Source organism: Scomber scombrus, chromosome 12, assembly GCF_963691925.1.
Source record: "Scomber scombrus chromosome 12, fScoSco1.1, whole genome shotgun sequence".
In the NCBI taxonomy this organism is placed as follows: domain Eukaryota; kingdom Metazoa; phylum Chordata; class Actinopteri; order Scombriformes; family Scombridae; genus Scomber; species Scomber scombrus.
In genome coordinates this window covers 29345893-29363105 of record NC_084981.1, presented here as the reverse complement: position 1 = coordinate 29363105, position 17213 = coordinate 29345893, and the positions used below count along the sequence as shown (strand labels likewise).

Sequence of the window (17213 nt, the reverse complement as noted above, 5' to 3'; positions counted from 1 at the left end):
TGGTACTATACTTTCTGGCAGAATAAATCATTATAATTATCTACTTAATTATACCCTGCATGTATCACCATAGTCCCTAAATGTATGTAATTCACCCTTGGATAGATATAGATAGATGCTTTATTGTCTTTGCACATTTCTATACAACGAAATTTTCTTTGAGGGCACTCCTTATCACAACAGCATAAATAACAAATAAAATATCAGGAGTAAACATAAATAAAAGGAATAATTTTTATAAAAGGAATAACAAGGAATAAAAGGTCAGAATGGCCATAATATATAAAGTGCAGTGTACGGTGCAAGTCCAGTAAGTCCAGAGTCCATATCAGGCTTCCAACAGAGCTTTCACTGCCCTGGGGAAGAAGCTGAGGTATAAAGTACATTTATAAAAGGGATGTCCTTAAATTAAAGGATGGGTTTGTACTGTTTTTGTTTGTTAATACACACACATAGTTTATTCACACTCAAATTTATATCTATATCTAAATTGGTATTTATACTTCATTCACACATGGTCTGACCTCCACTACACAGAGTCTTTGTAAATTGTTCTCTACCCCAACTGGTCGAGGCAGATGTTCTCCCACTTGGAGTCTGGTTCTGAGGTTTCTTCCTGTTAAAAGGGAGTTTTTTCTTGCCATTGTCACTAAGTGCTGCTCATGTGGGAATGTTGGGTCTCTTTAAAATTAAAACCTGAAGAGTTTGGTTTAGACCTGCTCTATGTGTAAAGTGCCTTGAGATGATTTTGTTGTGATTTGGCGCTATACAAATAAAGATTGATTGATAGATTGTCCCTCTCTTTCTTATCCTGTTATGTTTGTGTTTATGTTTATTGTTTAAGCTTTATGATTATTGCTTTTTTCTGTTGACATTTGGCCCACCTTGAAAACCTTGTATTAAATCTGATAAATAAAAAATACTGACCATTAGAAAATCCCTTTCTTTATACTATAATAATAGTAAATATAATGTTTTGATTCGATGAGTGGTGTACAGCGACGCTTACAGGCCAAGTTGTGTAACTGCAGCAGGGAGTCCTGACCACGTTGACTCTCTTCCCTTAAACAGGCAACGTGCACCAGGAGATACATACGTTACATATATACGTTTTTTATACCTTAATAGGGGAAACGTATCCTCATAAAATCCAAAATATGCCAAATATATTAAAAATGATTTGTGTAAATGTTAACTTAGGTGCAAATGAGATGCTTAGTAACATCAAAGTAAATAAAAAGGATAATTAACATATCATTTTCCACTCCTGCTTGTTTACAAAGCTGAAGTTTTGTTTTGTAGCACAGCACATATCTTGCCAAATAACAAAGGAGTAATAATATAAATGGGTTACATCAACACACATTTGGATCATACACATTATTGTTTGGACGTCAAAGGAAGAAATTTAACAGTCTATGAATTATTTGTGAAGACAAGGTGTGGACGCCCTTTCTAATAGATCAACAAGACCACTGGGAAGATGATCAAGGAGGGGCTGACATATTTTATAAAAGACGCTGCTGTTACCACTGAGATGTTCCATAGAAAAAAGATTAAATGTTTCTCTGTTGAGTAACCGAGGGAGGCGTCTCCTGGATCCACTGGAACAGAATACATCGCCTTGCTAGAAGCTAAAGTTTACACAGTAAAGTCAGCTGTCCAGTGGATAAAGAGAGCCGTCCCGTAGGTTTACTCAGAGGAAACAATACTGGATCTAATGTAACTGATTTGTGGAAAAATTGAGCTTAGCTCCTTAGCTACATTTTTCCAATATCAAAATCTGAGGTATAAAGTAAATTTATAAAAGGGGTATCCTTAAATTAAAGGATGGGAGAGAGTACCTTGTACAACCTGATAATGTAATAATTTCCCAATAATGAATAAAAAAAACTGATCGATTGTTACATTATTGGGAAAATGCACAATATTACATTATCAGATTTTATTACATTACATTATTGGGAGTTATTATTATCAGGTTCTACATACCTCCATTAAAGCTGAATTATTGAACTAGTAAGTGAAATATAACAATAAAGTTCTTCTGTATGAAAGTGTCGGCGTTGGTACAATATGACGGCAAATAAAACATCACAGGAAACATTTGATTCATCTTCTTATGTTTAATACTCTGTTGATTTCTTCATTATCAGTATTTTATTGCCATAAGAAATAATTTGTTTCATGCTTATGATAATTGAAATGTATAAAATATATATACATTCTTTTAATGCTCAAAAAACCAAAAAAACATCCACATTCAAAGCTCAGTTTCCATTTGATTCATCATGAAAACAGTCATTTGCATTTTCTTCATAGTTTTCTTTTACTTTGATCAACCACGTCATAAAAAAGACACAAACTGATCTGAAATGTGGAGAAGTAGTGATATGAAGTAGCAGATAATATATGTACAGATATACAACACTGCTTTAAAAAGCTATTTTTAAAAATAAAATATTTAACTGCTAATCACGACACATTGCCTCTCCGTGACTGGAGGATTGATATACATCAGGAAATGAAGGTGATCGTCCACTTCAGGCTACATCATCATCATCATCCTCATCATCATCCTCATCATCATCATCATCCTCATCATCATCATCATCATCCTCATCATCTTTTCTGATTAGACATAGATCAGTTTTAGTTTGCTTCCTCACATTAAGTACACAACATCCCCTGAAAGAGACAAGATGACCAAGGATCTTATGACAGCCCCTAAAAGTTTAAATACAAAGTTCTTCATTAATTTAATGACTTAATTTAAGCATTATTTGGCACAGACAACACACATTAACCGACATTTTAGTTCACACTGCAATGTTAATGTGTCAGTTATCCAAGACACTAGCCAAGCACAATAAAAAAAAAGAAAACAGAAAGAAATAATATTAAAATAGACATTAAATTATGAACTATAAATAACACATCATTCATACAAAGTTAGTAAGTTAGTAAAAGCACAGTGCACAATAAAGTCTGATGGTGAGGCACACACACAGAAACTGTAGCTTTAGTCATGACTGAAGGGTTAGGGTTAGGGTTTGAACAAGTGTTTTTAGAGGGTTTGTTTGAACAGATAAAAGGCTGAACAGGTCCTTATATCTCTGGCGAGTGCTCCAGTAGCGTGATGCTCAAACAGAGACGGCTGACTATCCAAACATACTCCTTCTATAAGAAACAACACAGTCCCCTCTAAATGTGGACCTTGTGGTTCCGGTAGTGTCTTTTCTGGCTCAGTGGCGGAGGGGCAGGTATCGTTGTACAGTATAGTCTGATATTGTCCAGTGTGAGAAGATTATACTTATGAATGTTACAGTGGTAATATCTGTGAGGCTTCTTGTCCATGATTTAAAGCGCTTGGTTATTGAGGGACTTGAGCTGACGTACTGGGGTTATTCCAGCTTGTGATGCAGTATGATAGATGGGAGATTATCACTTTGTGCTGCCTCAGTTGACAGGTTTGGATGAAGGCATCTGACGTTGACCAGACCAAACTTCATGGTACAGATTACATTCTTTATGTATTTCTTGAAAGTTAAATTTGAGTCCAAAATGAAGCCAAGATATTTGACTTCTGATACCAACTGGAGTTTTTTTTTACCATTAAACATCACATCTGGTTGACAGACCTCTGTAGTTGCTTGACATTAAGGTGCGAGCATGACTGACTGACATTCAGAGTCTGCAGGATCTTCTAGGAACAAAGTTTAGTCTTTAGTTTTAAAACCCTGCACAAAACACAGCAGCCAAGACGACAACAAGCAGATCCACAGAAACAGATCCAGCAACTCCAGATTTGAAGAAAATGTTTTTTATGGTGTCACTTTGTTTCTCACTGATCGGGTTCTTCATCTGGCAGGAAAACGTTTTATCACGTTGTGTTGTCTCCTTATCGTTGGTGATGGTCCTGATCTTCTCCCCATCCATCCACTCTCTGTTTCCCATCTTCCAGCTGTAGGTGACAGGTTCAGCCCCCTCAGTGTTTCCCTCACAGAGCAGGCTGCATTCTTTAAATGCAGAGGTACATATCAGTGGTTGTAGCACCACAACAGGCTGTGTCACCTCCTTGATCACTTTAACATTATAGCTCTCAGGCAGGACCTTGTTGTTGATTTCCACTCTATACAACCCACTGTCAGCTGAACTCATATTTCTGATCTCCAATGTTCCAGTTTCTTTGTCCAGGTTCGTTCGGCCGTCAAACACGTCGTAGTACGTTAGATCATTTATTTTTTCCACCCATTCTGCCACCAGATTTCTGTTTAGTTTCCATATGACAGTGTAGATATTATCGGAGAAGTTAGGCCTCAGCACCAGTGTACGTCCTTCACCGAAAAACTTCTCTACAGTTAAAACAGAGCTCAGCACCGCAGACAGAAGCAGCACCGACACGAAACACCTCGTCAGTTTCTCCATGTGATTGTATGTCTGACTTCACGTCACAACCTGGGATAAATTAAATCCGTTAACAGTTAGCTGTCTGCTGCAGCACTCCCTCCACAGTGCAGCACCATCTTGAAATACGTCAACAATGACGTCATAGGTCCTCCCAACTCGCTTGGTTAAAAAATAAAAACAAAAATAATAATAACAATACATTAAATAATAATGACAATAATGTAATACAATACAATATTAATACTAAAATACCAGAAAATTAATGAATAAATGTAATATCAGTAAAAATGATTTGATTCGTTGAGTGGTTTACAGCGACGCTCACAGGCCGAAGCGTGTAACTGCAGCAGGGAGTCCTCACCACATCTGCGGTTTACAGTCCTTATATTGAAGGATGGATCCACATTTTTTTTGTTTGTGAATACACACACATAGTTTATTCACACTCAAATTTATAGATATCTAAATTGGTATTTATACTTCTATTCATATTCAGCTCTTTTTGCACACACATAGCTTTTGTCATGTCAATATGTGAACACATGGACTGACTCCCACTACACAGAGTCTTGGTAAATTGTTGTCCTTCTCTTTCTTATCCTGTTATGTTTGTGTTTATGTTTAATGTTTAAACTTTATGATTATTGCTCTGTCCCACCTTGAAAACCTTGTGTTAAATCTGATAAATAAAAAAATACTAACCATTAGAAAATCCCTTTCTTTGTAAATTGCTGTCCCACTCTTTGTTACTTCAGTCTTCTTTGTGTAAGGAATGTAAGCAGTCTGCTTGAGAGAGATAGTGCCTCCATTAAAGCTGAGTTATTCAACTGTAAGTGAAGTAAAACTGGTTAAATATAATAGAAATCCTTCTGTATGAATGTGTAGGCATTGGTACAAAATGACAGCAAATAAAACATCACAGGAAACATTTGATTAATTTTCTAATGCAAAAAATGCCCCAAAACATGTAAAAATAGAAGAATAACCTTATCTGTGATGCTAATCCAACTCTACCAGCAGACTGATCCAGACTGATGTTTAGAGACTGGATGAAAAAACAAAAAAACTCAAAGCAAGCAAACAAACTAAAGCCTAAAGAAACCACACATATTAATAAATCAAAACAGAAAACTTTCTTTTTACTCATTAGTTTGCAAATAAGTATTTTATTACTATGAGAAATACTTTGTTTCATGCTTGTGACGATTACAATGTAAAGAATATATTTTAAAAGAACATTAAAAAAGAAAAATACATTTGTATCTGCATTTCTTTTTTTATATTTTTCTTTTACAGGTTGATCAGTTTTGCATTATAGCGCTCAGGCAGGATCTTGTTGTTGATTTCCACTGAATACAACCCACTGTCAGCTGGACTCATATTTGTGATCTCCAATCTTGCAGTAGTTATGTCCAGGGTTGTTCGGCCTTCAAACACGCCATAGTACGTTAGATCATTTATTTGTTCCACCCATTCTGCCACCAGATTGTTGTTGTGTTTCCATATGACAGTGTTGATCTTCTCACCGGAGAAGTTAGGCCTCAGCTCCAGTGTACCTCCTTCACCGAAAAACTTATCTTCAGCTAAACCAGAGCTCAGCACCACAGACAGCAGCAGCACCGACATGAAACACCTCGTCAGTTTCTCCATGTTCACAGATTAACACAGACCAGGAAGAATGTCTGAATTTATTATCCACACAAAGCCTTCTGCGCAGTTCCTTTTTGGTTTTGCTTATTGTGTAATCAGAGTGTGAACTGCAGGCCAGATGTTGTCATGTCGTCATACCTAAGGGACAGAGCAGCTGGATGTTTATGGATCCTTCAGGATACCTCTCATGTCTCCTATTAGGGGATTTCTCAATTCTGTTGAACTGCATCCACGTTTCCTTAACTTGCGTCTTTTCACAACCATGAAACCATAAAACCACGGCGGCATCTGATCACACTGTCTGAGAGAGTCTGTCTGCTGATCACAGCTGGATTATATCACACTCTGAATACGTTAATTTGATCCATAATAACATATAATATCATCCATAATAACAGTTAATAGTGGAAATAACAGATCATGAAAACATCTTTCTAATAAATAAATAACTAAATAAAGTTGTTTATGGTTCTTTTGTTGATCAGACGGACAATTAACAGATTTTTTTAACTAGATGGTGAATCACAAAACAAAATATAACAGTTGGCAGTGATACACTTGAGTTTATTCTGTAATCTGTGTGTGTGTGTGTGGGGGGGGGGGGGGGGGGTCGGAGGCTGCTCTCATGTATCCTCGCTCATAGCTCCTCAGGATTCCCTCCTCGATCATCTATCGTCGGAGCCAAGATAATAATTGGGGCGTCCTTCAAAATGGCATTCAACAGCTCTCTGTGTCTTATTTGTGCTGATGAACTACAGAATATAGTCCATCACTCTGCAGAGTATAAATGAGTCAACACGATTTTCATGTAACTACAGCAGCTGTAACACATGCAGACTCCACTACTGTGTTATAATACTGAAATGAACCTTAATTATTAAAGATTTTTTTATAGTAATGCACTGCTGCTGCCACCTTTGTTAACCCGGTCTGGTCTGATGTCAGAAGCAAGAGAACATTCACCACACACAGAGGTAAGTAATAAAACAACCTTTATGGAGGAATATCAATTCATTAAAATAGTCAGACACCAAAGTTACAATCCCTATAGAACAACCTGTAAACCTGGGCAGCCACTCTACAACCCTACACACAAAAGTGAAGGACAGCACACTAATGTAACCACACAATGCACATCAAGCTTTACGGACCACTCCAAACTGTAGACAGGTCTAAACCACTTCTACCACTAGGGGGTGGCAGAGGGACGCCTTAGCCCTCTGCTACCTTCCTACTAACTAAACTAATTAAAACTAACTTAAGATACAGCATATAGACACTAAGACCAAAAACTCTTGACAAGACCATACATGAACATGAAACAAGGAAATATAAAAGCGTATCTCGCCCCGGGCTGACGACAAGACCCTCCCATGGGGCGCAGGCTGCAGCTATCCGATGCAGGAGGACATGACAGTGGTTTTACCTCCACAACAGGCTGAGGCACCTCTTGGTTGGGACAGGATCTGGTTGTTGATTTCCACTGAATACTCTCCACTGTCAGCTGAACTCATATTTGTGATCTCCAATCTTGCAGTAGTTGTGTCCAGGGTTGTTCAACCATCAAACGTGTCACAGTACTGCAGATCATTTTCGTCAGTTTCTTCATGTTCACTGATTAACACTAAAGAGGAAGAATGTCTAATTTTATATCTGTACGATGGCTTCTGCACAGTTCTTTCCGTATTGTGGTTTTCATTTGTTTTTTCTTTCTATATTATAACAAACAGGACACTTATTATTAGCATTTAAATTATATCAAATAACATCTGAATATCTTTCTAACACTTAACATTCACACATGCCATACATCGTGTTATCATGAAGCTTTTCAAAAATGAGACAATTATTAAGAAGACTCATTTTTGAGTTCATAAAATACCAAAGGGGAACCTTTAACTTAACAAACCTAGTGTGGTTTGCTCCTAAGAGACAAAAAAAAGAGGAAGAGGAAGACATGTGACTGTGCACTTGAATATGTATGCAATGGTTGTTTGTTTCATGCACTTTGTTTACAGGTCAGAAAATGCTTCAGTAAAGTAGAAGGCAGCAGCAGCTGGATTTTATTGTTTGGAGCAAGTGTGGAGTAAAGAAGCTGAACTGAACTCACGGTCTCCTCTGAGCGATTTATCAAGTGAATATCAAACATCAGGGGGAGCTGGCTGCTCTTCATAAGACATGAGCCCCATAAAACATAATTTGTGGGATTTTATTTGGGGGGGGGGGGGGGGTCCCTTCAATACTGACAATATGCTATTTTTGCATTTTCATTACCATGAATCATGTGTAATTAGTCCATTATTGATGAATGATTCACGCAAGAGGGCTATTCATCACTAACGTGTGACGGTGCTGTATCACAAACTTCACCTTAACTGTAATGTGGTAGTCAGAACAATAATCCCAATAATACAAGTCAGGTGACTCTGAACACCAGAGCCAGTGATTCTACCACAAATGTTAGTGACAACCAACACTGATGTTACACCTGCTGTCAGCACAGACCTGCTAACAGAAGAAGCTGGAGATCAGGGAAACCGCTCGTCCTCTCTGTGTCTTATTTGTGCTGATAAACTATAGAATATATAGAATATCTATATATACTCTGCAGCTATAATTTGCCCTGTGAGCTCCATCGGAAGACATGATGTAGTTCACACACTGACAAACAAACAGGAAGTTTATCATCAGAATATCTTTCTGACACTTTGACCATTCACACGTGTCATACAGCTTCAGATATAAATGTGCAAATGAGTCAGCAAGATTTCCATGTAACTACAGCAGCTGTAACACATGCAGACTCCACTGTGCTATAACACATTATAACACAGTTAGCAACTATCTTTGGTTTAAATCATGTTTCCTGTTATCATGAAGCTCTTAAAAAGTGAATCCAATGTTAAAGTCTTTTAAAAGAAAATATGTCTTAACAAGATGAAGAACTCTATCTATGATGATAATCCAACTCAACGAGCAGATTGATGCTTGTTTGAACACTGAACTGTCTGATAGATGGTTTAAACAAACAAACACAAACAAATGATTTTAAAAGCAGAGTATTTTCTTTTATTCATTATTTTACAAATAGCCCACGTATATTGTTATTGTGATAAATACTTTACATTTCACACCTGTGACAATTAAAATGTAAAAAATATATTAAAACCAAAATCATCCAAAGTCAAAACACAGTTTCCATTTGATTCATCATGAAAACAGTCATCTGCATTTTCTTTTTATAAGAAAAGGCTCACTTTGATCATTTGTGTCATAAAAAAGAGAGAAACGTGGTGAAAAAAAGAAAAAGTAGCAGAAAATATACATTCAGATATACAATACTGCTTTAAAAAGCAATTTAAAAAAGGAAATCATTTTATATTTAACTGCTGATCACAACACATTACCTCTCCCTGACTGGAGGACTGAATCTTCATCAGGAAATGAAGGTGATCGTCCACTTCAGGTTACATTTTCATAATCATCATCATAATCCTCACCATCATCTTTTCTGATGAGAAATGGACAGATCAGTTTCCTGACAGACTCTCGTTTTCGCCACATCAAGAACACAACAACACACAAGAGAGACAAGATGACCAGAGATCCCATGACAGGCCCTAAAAGTTTAATCCAGAGTTCAGAGTCTGCAGGATTTTCTCTGTAGAAAGGGTTGGGTATGGGGTCAGTTTGTTTCTCACTGATCGGGTTCTTCATCCGGCAGGAAAACGTTTCAATACTTTGTGTCTCCTTATCGTTGGTGATGATCCTGATCTTTTCACCATCCATCCACTCTCCTTCTCCCATCTTCCAGCTGTAGGTGACAGGTTCAGCCCCCTCAGTGTTTCCCTCACAGAGCAGGTTGCATTGTTTCGATACCAGTGGTTGTAGGAACACAACAGGCTGTGTCACCTCCTTGATCACTTTAACATTATAGCTCTCAGGCAGGACCTTGTTGTTGATTTCCACTCTATACTCCCCACTGTCAGCTGAACTCATATTTCTGATCTCCAATGTTCCAGTTATTTTGTCCAGGTTTGTTCGGTTTACAAACACGTCGTAGTACGTTAGATCACTTATACTTTTCACCCATTCTGCCACCAGATTGTTGTTTAGTTTCCATATGACAGTGTCGATCTTACCGGAGAAGTAAGGCCCCAGCTCCAGTGTACCTCCTTCACCGAAAAACTTCTCTTCAGTTAAACCAGAGCTCAGCACCGCAGACAGCAGCAGCACCGACATAAAACACCTCGTCAGTTTCTCCATGTTCACAGATTAACACAGAACAGGAAGAATATCTGAATCTATATCTGCACGACGCCTTCTGTACAGTTCCTTCCGCATTGAGGTATACTTTTGGTTTTTCTTTCTGCATGATAACAAACAGGAAGTTTATAGTTAACGTTTAAATTAGATATAATAATATCCAAGTATCATTCACACGTCATACAGCATCAGATATAAATGCATGACTTTAAACAAGGTTTTCATGCATGTACAGCAGCTGTAACACATGCAGACACAACTGTGCTTTATCACATTATAACTCACATTGATAAAGTGTTAAACAGACGGTCAGTCACACTCCAAACCTCATCCTTCCTGTAGCTTGCATTGCAAAGCAAAGTGAGTTACCAACTGTCTGTAGTTTGACTGTTTACTGTTATCATGAAGCTTTTCAAAAGAAAAACGGCTATTAAAAAAACTGTTTGAGTTTATAAAATATCAAAGGGGAACTTTTAACTTAAACACTGTGTAAAGTGAATTCAGACATTTTCTTCTAAACACATTAAATAGGTCATAAATGTATTTCTAAAAGAGGTGTAAAAAGCATTTCAACCATTTAGATTTGAATTGTGGAGCTAGGCTTCACAAACTGTGTTTCAAGATTTCTGTGTCTGGATTTAATGGGCGGGTCTGAAAATCACCGCCACGTTACGTAATGCGGCGGTGTTTAGCATAAACCCGCCCCTGCTGCTGTAGAGGTATAAATACATTCAGCGCACACTACTACTACTACAGTCTACAGTTAGCCAGTTAGCTGAGTTAGCCGCCGAGCTAACCGCCGAGTTAGCCACCGAGCTAGCCGCCAAGCTAACAGCTGAGTTAGCCGCCGGGCTAGCAGCTGTTTCTGGTAGAGGTGGTGACTTTGATTGACAGGTGACACTCGGTAGGGGGCGGGGCTTCAGCGGACTCGGCGGCCACTCCCCCAGCGTTTGGGAGCAGAGAAATAGGCAGACTATTACACAACTTTGAAGCCTAATTTCATATATTTGGCGATTTTTTTAAATCATTCAAATTTGGCAGGGTGGTTAACAACACACTTTTCTGTGGTATGTCAAACTCAGAACACATATTTATTCTTACTTTACACGGACTTCAACTTATTGTAGCTATTCTTCTCGTAAGTATTTATCCCCATAAAAAATAATTGACGTAACAACCAATTAAACTTCTAGAAAAGCATTATCTTAAAATAAAATAAACATCTTGTAGTTAGTCACTTTCTGTTCAGCTTAATTTTGACACACAGTATACTATGAAAAGTTTTAAGCAATACATTTTTTTTTTAAAAGGCCATGAATAGTTTTTTATTGATCAGTTAACGTGATCCAAAGTTGAGTAAACAGCAGAAACATAACTGTCTCATATAATGTAGGATGATGCGTTCTAAAGCTATTTCCTGTTATGAATCTAAGAGCTGAATGAAATACTGAATCTATAAATTTAAGTGTAGCAGCAGGAGTGTGCATATAACTTGTATCACTATAGTATAAAACAGTTTAAAAAAAGGTTGATTGTACAATTTGTTATCTGCAGCTCTGGTAAAAAAAAAAAAAAAAGTCCTTTTTCTGTTAAATAATACCAGTTTTGCTTTTAGTTAGTTCATTAATGTGCTTTTTGAAGAACAACTTATCATCAATCCAGAAATAGAGAAGAGAATATTTGTAAGAAGACACTTTTTAATTGGTGTCTCATCCAGAGTGTTAATACTTACATCATTGGTACATTTGTATGGGGGGTTTATTTGTTTGTTTGTTTTAAAACAGCCTACATGTAGTTATGTTCAAACTTTATTAAGGTGAAATGAAGATGGCTGTACAACACAGAAGTCAAAATGAATATGTTGTACTGTTTGACCAGCAGAGGGAGCTGTGGTGCAGAGAATAATGTCGTCTGCATACGGATGAATTGTACTGTTCCTAAGGTTTCCTCCTAATTCATTTATAAATAATTGTGTGCAAATGAGTCAACAAGATTTTCATGTAACTACAGCAGCTGTAACACATGCAGACTCCACTGTGCTTTAACACATTATAACTTAAATATCAACCTTCCTGCATCACAGAGCCAAATAACACAGTTACCAACTATCTTTGGTTTAAATCATGTTTCCTGTTATCATGAAGCTCTTAAAAAGTGAATCCAATTTTAAAGTCTTTTAAAAGGAAATATGTCTTAACAAGATGAAGAACTCTATCTATGATGATAATCCAACTCAACGAGCAGATTGATGCTTGTTTGAACACTGAACTGTCTGATAGATGGTTTAAACAAACAAACACAAACAAATTATTTTAAAAGCAGAGTATTTTCTTTTATTCATTATTTTACAAATAGCCCAAGTATTTTATAATTGTGAGAAATACTTTACATTTCAGACCTGTGACAATTAAAATGTATAAAATATATTAAAACCAAAATCATCCAAAGTCAAAACATAGTTTCCATTTGATTCATCATGAAAACAGTCATCTGCATTTTCTTTTCATACTTTTCTTTTACAGGCTTACTTTAGTCAACTGTATCATAAAAAAGAGAGAAACAAATAACATAATAATGAAACTGTTTTAAAAAGCAATTAAAAAAAGGAAATTATTTTATATTTAACTGCTGATCACAACACATTACCTCTCCCTGACTGGAGGACTGACGTGCTTTAATCTTCATCAGGAAATGAAGGTGATCGCCCGCTTCAGGCTACATTTTCATAATCACCATCATCACCTTCATCTTCTTTTCCGATGAGACATGGACAGATCAGCTTCCTGACAGACTCTCGTTTTCGCCACATCAAGAACACAACAACACACAAGAGAGAAAAGATGACCAGAGATCTCATGACAGGCCCTAAAAGTTTAATCCAGAGTTCAGGATCTTCAAAATTTTCATTGTAGAAAATGTTTTCTATGGTGTCACTTAGTTTCTCACTGATCGGGTTCTTCATCCGGCAGGAGAACGTTTCCACACTTTTTGTCTCCTTATCGTTGGTGATGGTCCTAATCTTCTCCCCATCCATCCACTCTCTGTCTCCCATCTTCCAGCTGTAGGTTACAGATCCAGCCCCCTCAGTGTTTCCCTCACAGAGCAGGCTGCAGTTTCCCGATGCTTCAGAACATATCAGTGGTTTTACCTCCACAACAGGCTGAGTCACCTCCTTGATCAGTTTTACATTATAGCTCTCAGGCAGGACCTTGTTGTTGATTTCCACTCTATACTCCCCACTGTCAGCTGAACTCATATTTCTGATCTCCAATGTTCCAGTTACTTTGTCCAGGTTCATTCGGTTTACAAACACGTCGTAGTACGTTAGATCATTTATACTTTCCACCCATTCTGCCACCAGATTTTTGTTTAGTTTCCATATGACAGTGTTGATCTTATCGGAGAAGTTAGGCCTCAGCTCCAGTGTATCTCCGTCCCTGATAAACTTCTCTTCAGTTAAAACAGAGCTCAGCACCACAGACAGCAGCAGCACCGACATGAAACACCTCGTCAGTTTCTCCATGTTCGCTGATTAACACAGAACAGGAAGAATGTCTGATTTTATATCTGTACAGTTCCTTCCGCATTGAGGTATACTTCTGGTTTTTCTTTCTGCATGATAACAAACAGGAAGTTTATCGTTAATGTTTAAATTAGATATAATAATATCCAAGTATCTTTCTAACACTTAGCATCCACTCATGCCATACAGCATCAGATATAAATGTGTGACTTTAAACAAGGTTTTCATGCATGTACAGCAGCTGTATCACATGTAGACACCACTGTGCTTAATCACATTGTTGAAGTGTTAAACAGTCTACATCACAAACCCAGGTGAGTTACCAACTGTCTGTGGTTTGACTGTTTACTGTTATCATGAAGCTCTTCAAAAGAAAAACGGCTAAAACTTATTTTTCAGTTTATAAAATACCAAAAGGGAACTTTTAACTTTACTTATTGTAACTATTCTTCTCGTATGTATTTATAAATCATTTATGTAACAACTAATTAAACTTCTAGAAAAGCATTATCTTAATACACACGCCCTGTGCCCAGTTCCTTCCGTATTGTGGTTTTCATTTGTTTTTTTCTTTCTGCATTATAACAAACAGGATTTTTATCATTAGCATTTAAATCATAATAACATCTGAGTATCTTTGTAACACTTAACATTCAGACATGCCATACAGCATCAGATATAAATATGTTTTCATGCATGTACAGCAGCTGTATCACATGCAGACACCACTGTTCTGTATCACATTATAGATCACATTAATGAAGTGATAGTAGGTCAGTCAGACTCAAAACCTCATCCTTCCTGTAGCCTGCATCACAAAGCAAAGTGAGTTACCAACTGTCTGTGGTTTGACTGTTTACTGTTATCATGAAGCTCTTCAAAAGAAAGACTGATACCCCGTACTCCCAGAGAACCCCCTACAGGACTCCCCGAGGGACACGGTCGAATGCCTTCTCCAAGTCCACAAAACATGTGGACTGGTTGGTCAAACTCCCATGCACCCTCAAGGATCCTGCAGAGGGTGTAGAGCTGGTCCACAGTTCCATGACCCGGACGAAAACCACATTGCTCTTCCTGAATCCGAGGTTCGACTATCCGATGGACCCTCCTCTCCAGTACCCCCGAATAGACCTTACAAGGGAGGCTGAGGAGTGTGATCCCCCTATAGTTGGAACACACCCTTCGGTCCCTCTTCTTAAAAAGAGGGACCACCACCCCAGTCTGCCAATCCAGAGGCACTGCCCCCGATGTCCACGCGATGCTGCATGGTCGTGTCAACCATGACAGTCCCAAAACATCCAGCATCCAACATCCATCCTGCCATCGAGGAGCTTTTTGACCACTTCGGCGACCTCAGCCCCAGAGATAGGAGAGCCCACACCCGGGTCCCCAGGCCCTGCTTCCTTACCGGAAGGCGTGTCAGTGGGATTGAGGAGGTCTTCGAAGTGATCCTTCCACCGATTCACAACGTCCCGAGTTGAGGTCAGCAGCGCACCGTTCCCACCATACACAGTGTTAATGGTGCACTGCTTCCCCCTCCTGAGACACCAGATAGTGGTCCAGAACCTCTTCGAAACAATCTGGAAGTCGTTCTCCACGGCCACACCGAACTCCTCCCATGTCCGGGTCTTTGCCTCAGCGACCGCCGCAGCTGCACTCCGCTTGGCCTGTCGTTACCTGCCTGCTGCCTCAGGAGTCCCACAGGCCAAAAAGGCTGTATAGGACTCCTTCTTCAGCTTGACGGCATCCCTCAACGCCGCGTTCCACCAGCGGGTTCGGGTATTGCCGCCATGACAGGCACCGACCACCTTATGGCCACAGCACCGGTCGGCCGCCATGACAATGGAGGCACGGAACATGGCCCACTCGGACTCGATGTCCCCCCCAATCTCGGTACATGGTCAAAGCTCTCCCGGAGGTGGGAGTTGAAGCTCTCTCTGACAGGAGACTCTGCCAGACCTACCCAGCAGACCATCACAATGCGTTTGGGTCTGCCAGGTCCGACCGGCATCCTCCCCCACCATCGTAGCCAAGTCACCACCACTGCTAATTATAATTATAGAAAAGCATTATCTTAAAATAAACATCTTTTAGTTAGTCACTTTCTCTTCAGGTTAATTTTGACACACAGTACTGTGAAATGTTTTAAGCAATGAAAGTATTTTTTAAATGCCATAAATCGTTTTTATTGATCAGTTAACTTTACTGAGTAAATGGCAGAAACATAACTGTCTCATATAATGTAGGATGATGCGTTCTAAAGCTATTTCCTGTTATGAATCTAAGAGCTGAATGAAATACTGAATCTATAGATTTAAGTGTAGCAGCAGGAGTGTTCATATAACTTGTATCACTATAGTATAAAACAGATAAAAAAGGTTGATTACACAATTTGTTATCTGCAGCTCTGGTAAAACAAGTCTTATTTCTGTTAAAGAATACCAGTTTTACTTTTAGTTAGTTGATTAATGTGCTTTTTGAAAAACAACTTATCAACAATCCAGAAATAGAGAGAATATTTGTAAGAAGACACTTTTTAAATTAGTGTCTCATCCAGAGTGTTAATACTTACATCATTGGTACATTTTTATTGGGAATTTGTTTGTTTGTTTTAAAACAGCCTCCATCTAGTTATGTCCAAACTTTATTAAGATGAAATGAAGTCGACTGTACAACACAGAAGTCAAAATGAATATGTTGTACTGTTTGACCAGCAGAGGGAGCTGTGGTGCAGAGAATAATGTCGTCTGCATACGGATGAATTGTACTGTTGCTAAGGTTTCCTCCTAATTCATTTATAAATAATTGTGTGCAAATGAGTCAACAAGATTTCCATGTAACTACAGCAGCTGTAACACATGCAGACTCCACTGTGCTATAACACATTATAACTTAAATATCAACCTTCCTGCATCACAGAGCCAAATAACACAGTTACCAACTATCTTTGGTTTAAATCATGTTTCCTGTTATCATGAAGCTCTTAAAAAGTGAATCCAATTTTAAAGTCTTTTAAAAGAAAATATGTCTTAACAAGATGAAGAACTCTATCTATGATGATAATCCAACTCAGCGAGCAGATTGATGCTTGTTTGAACACTGAACTGTCTGATAGATGGTTTAAACAAACAAACACAAACAAATGATTTTAAAAGCAGTATAAAGAGTATTTTCTTTTATTCATTATTTTACAAATAGTCCAAGTATTTTGTTATTGTGAGAAATACTTTACATTCACGCCTGTGACAATTAAAATGTAAAAAATATATTAAAACCAAAATCATCCAAAGTCAAAACACAGTTTCCATTTGATTCATCATGAAAACAGTCATCTGCATTTTCTTTTTATAAGAAAAGGCTCACT

The 17213-nt window shown here is 38.0% G+C and overlaps 2 protein-coding genes across 2 annotated transcripts in view; both read right to left on the bottom strand.

Moving 5' to 3' along the window:
- The window catches only part of LOC133991890 (uncharacterized), a 527851-nt gene extending 523353 nt beyond the window's left edge, over window positions 1-4498 (bottom strand). Inside the window, exon 1 of the mRNA XM_062430489.1 lies at window positions 2670-4498. Coding sequence (XP_062286473.1) covers window positions 3733-4428 — 696 coding nt within the window. The 5' untranslated portion in view covers window positions 4429-4498 and the 3' untranslated portion in view covers window positions 2670-3732. The remainder of the gene's footprint in view (window positions 1-2669) is intronic.
- Window positions 4499-9522: 5024 nt separating this feature from the next.
- On the bottom strand, window positions 9523-10363 carry LOC133991567 (uncharacterized). The gene has a single exon (XM_062430022.1). It carries the CDS (start codon window positions 10324-10326, stop codon window positions 9523-9525), a length of 804 nt encoding a protein of 267 aa, XP_062286006.1. The 5' UTR covers window positions 10327-10363.
- Window positions 10364-17213: the final 6850 nt, after the last annotated feature.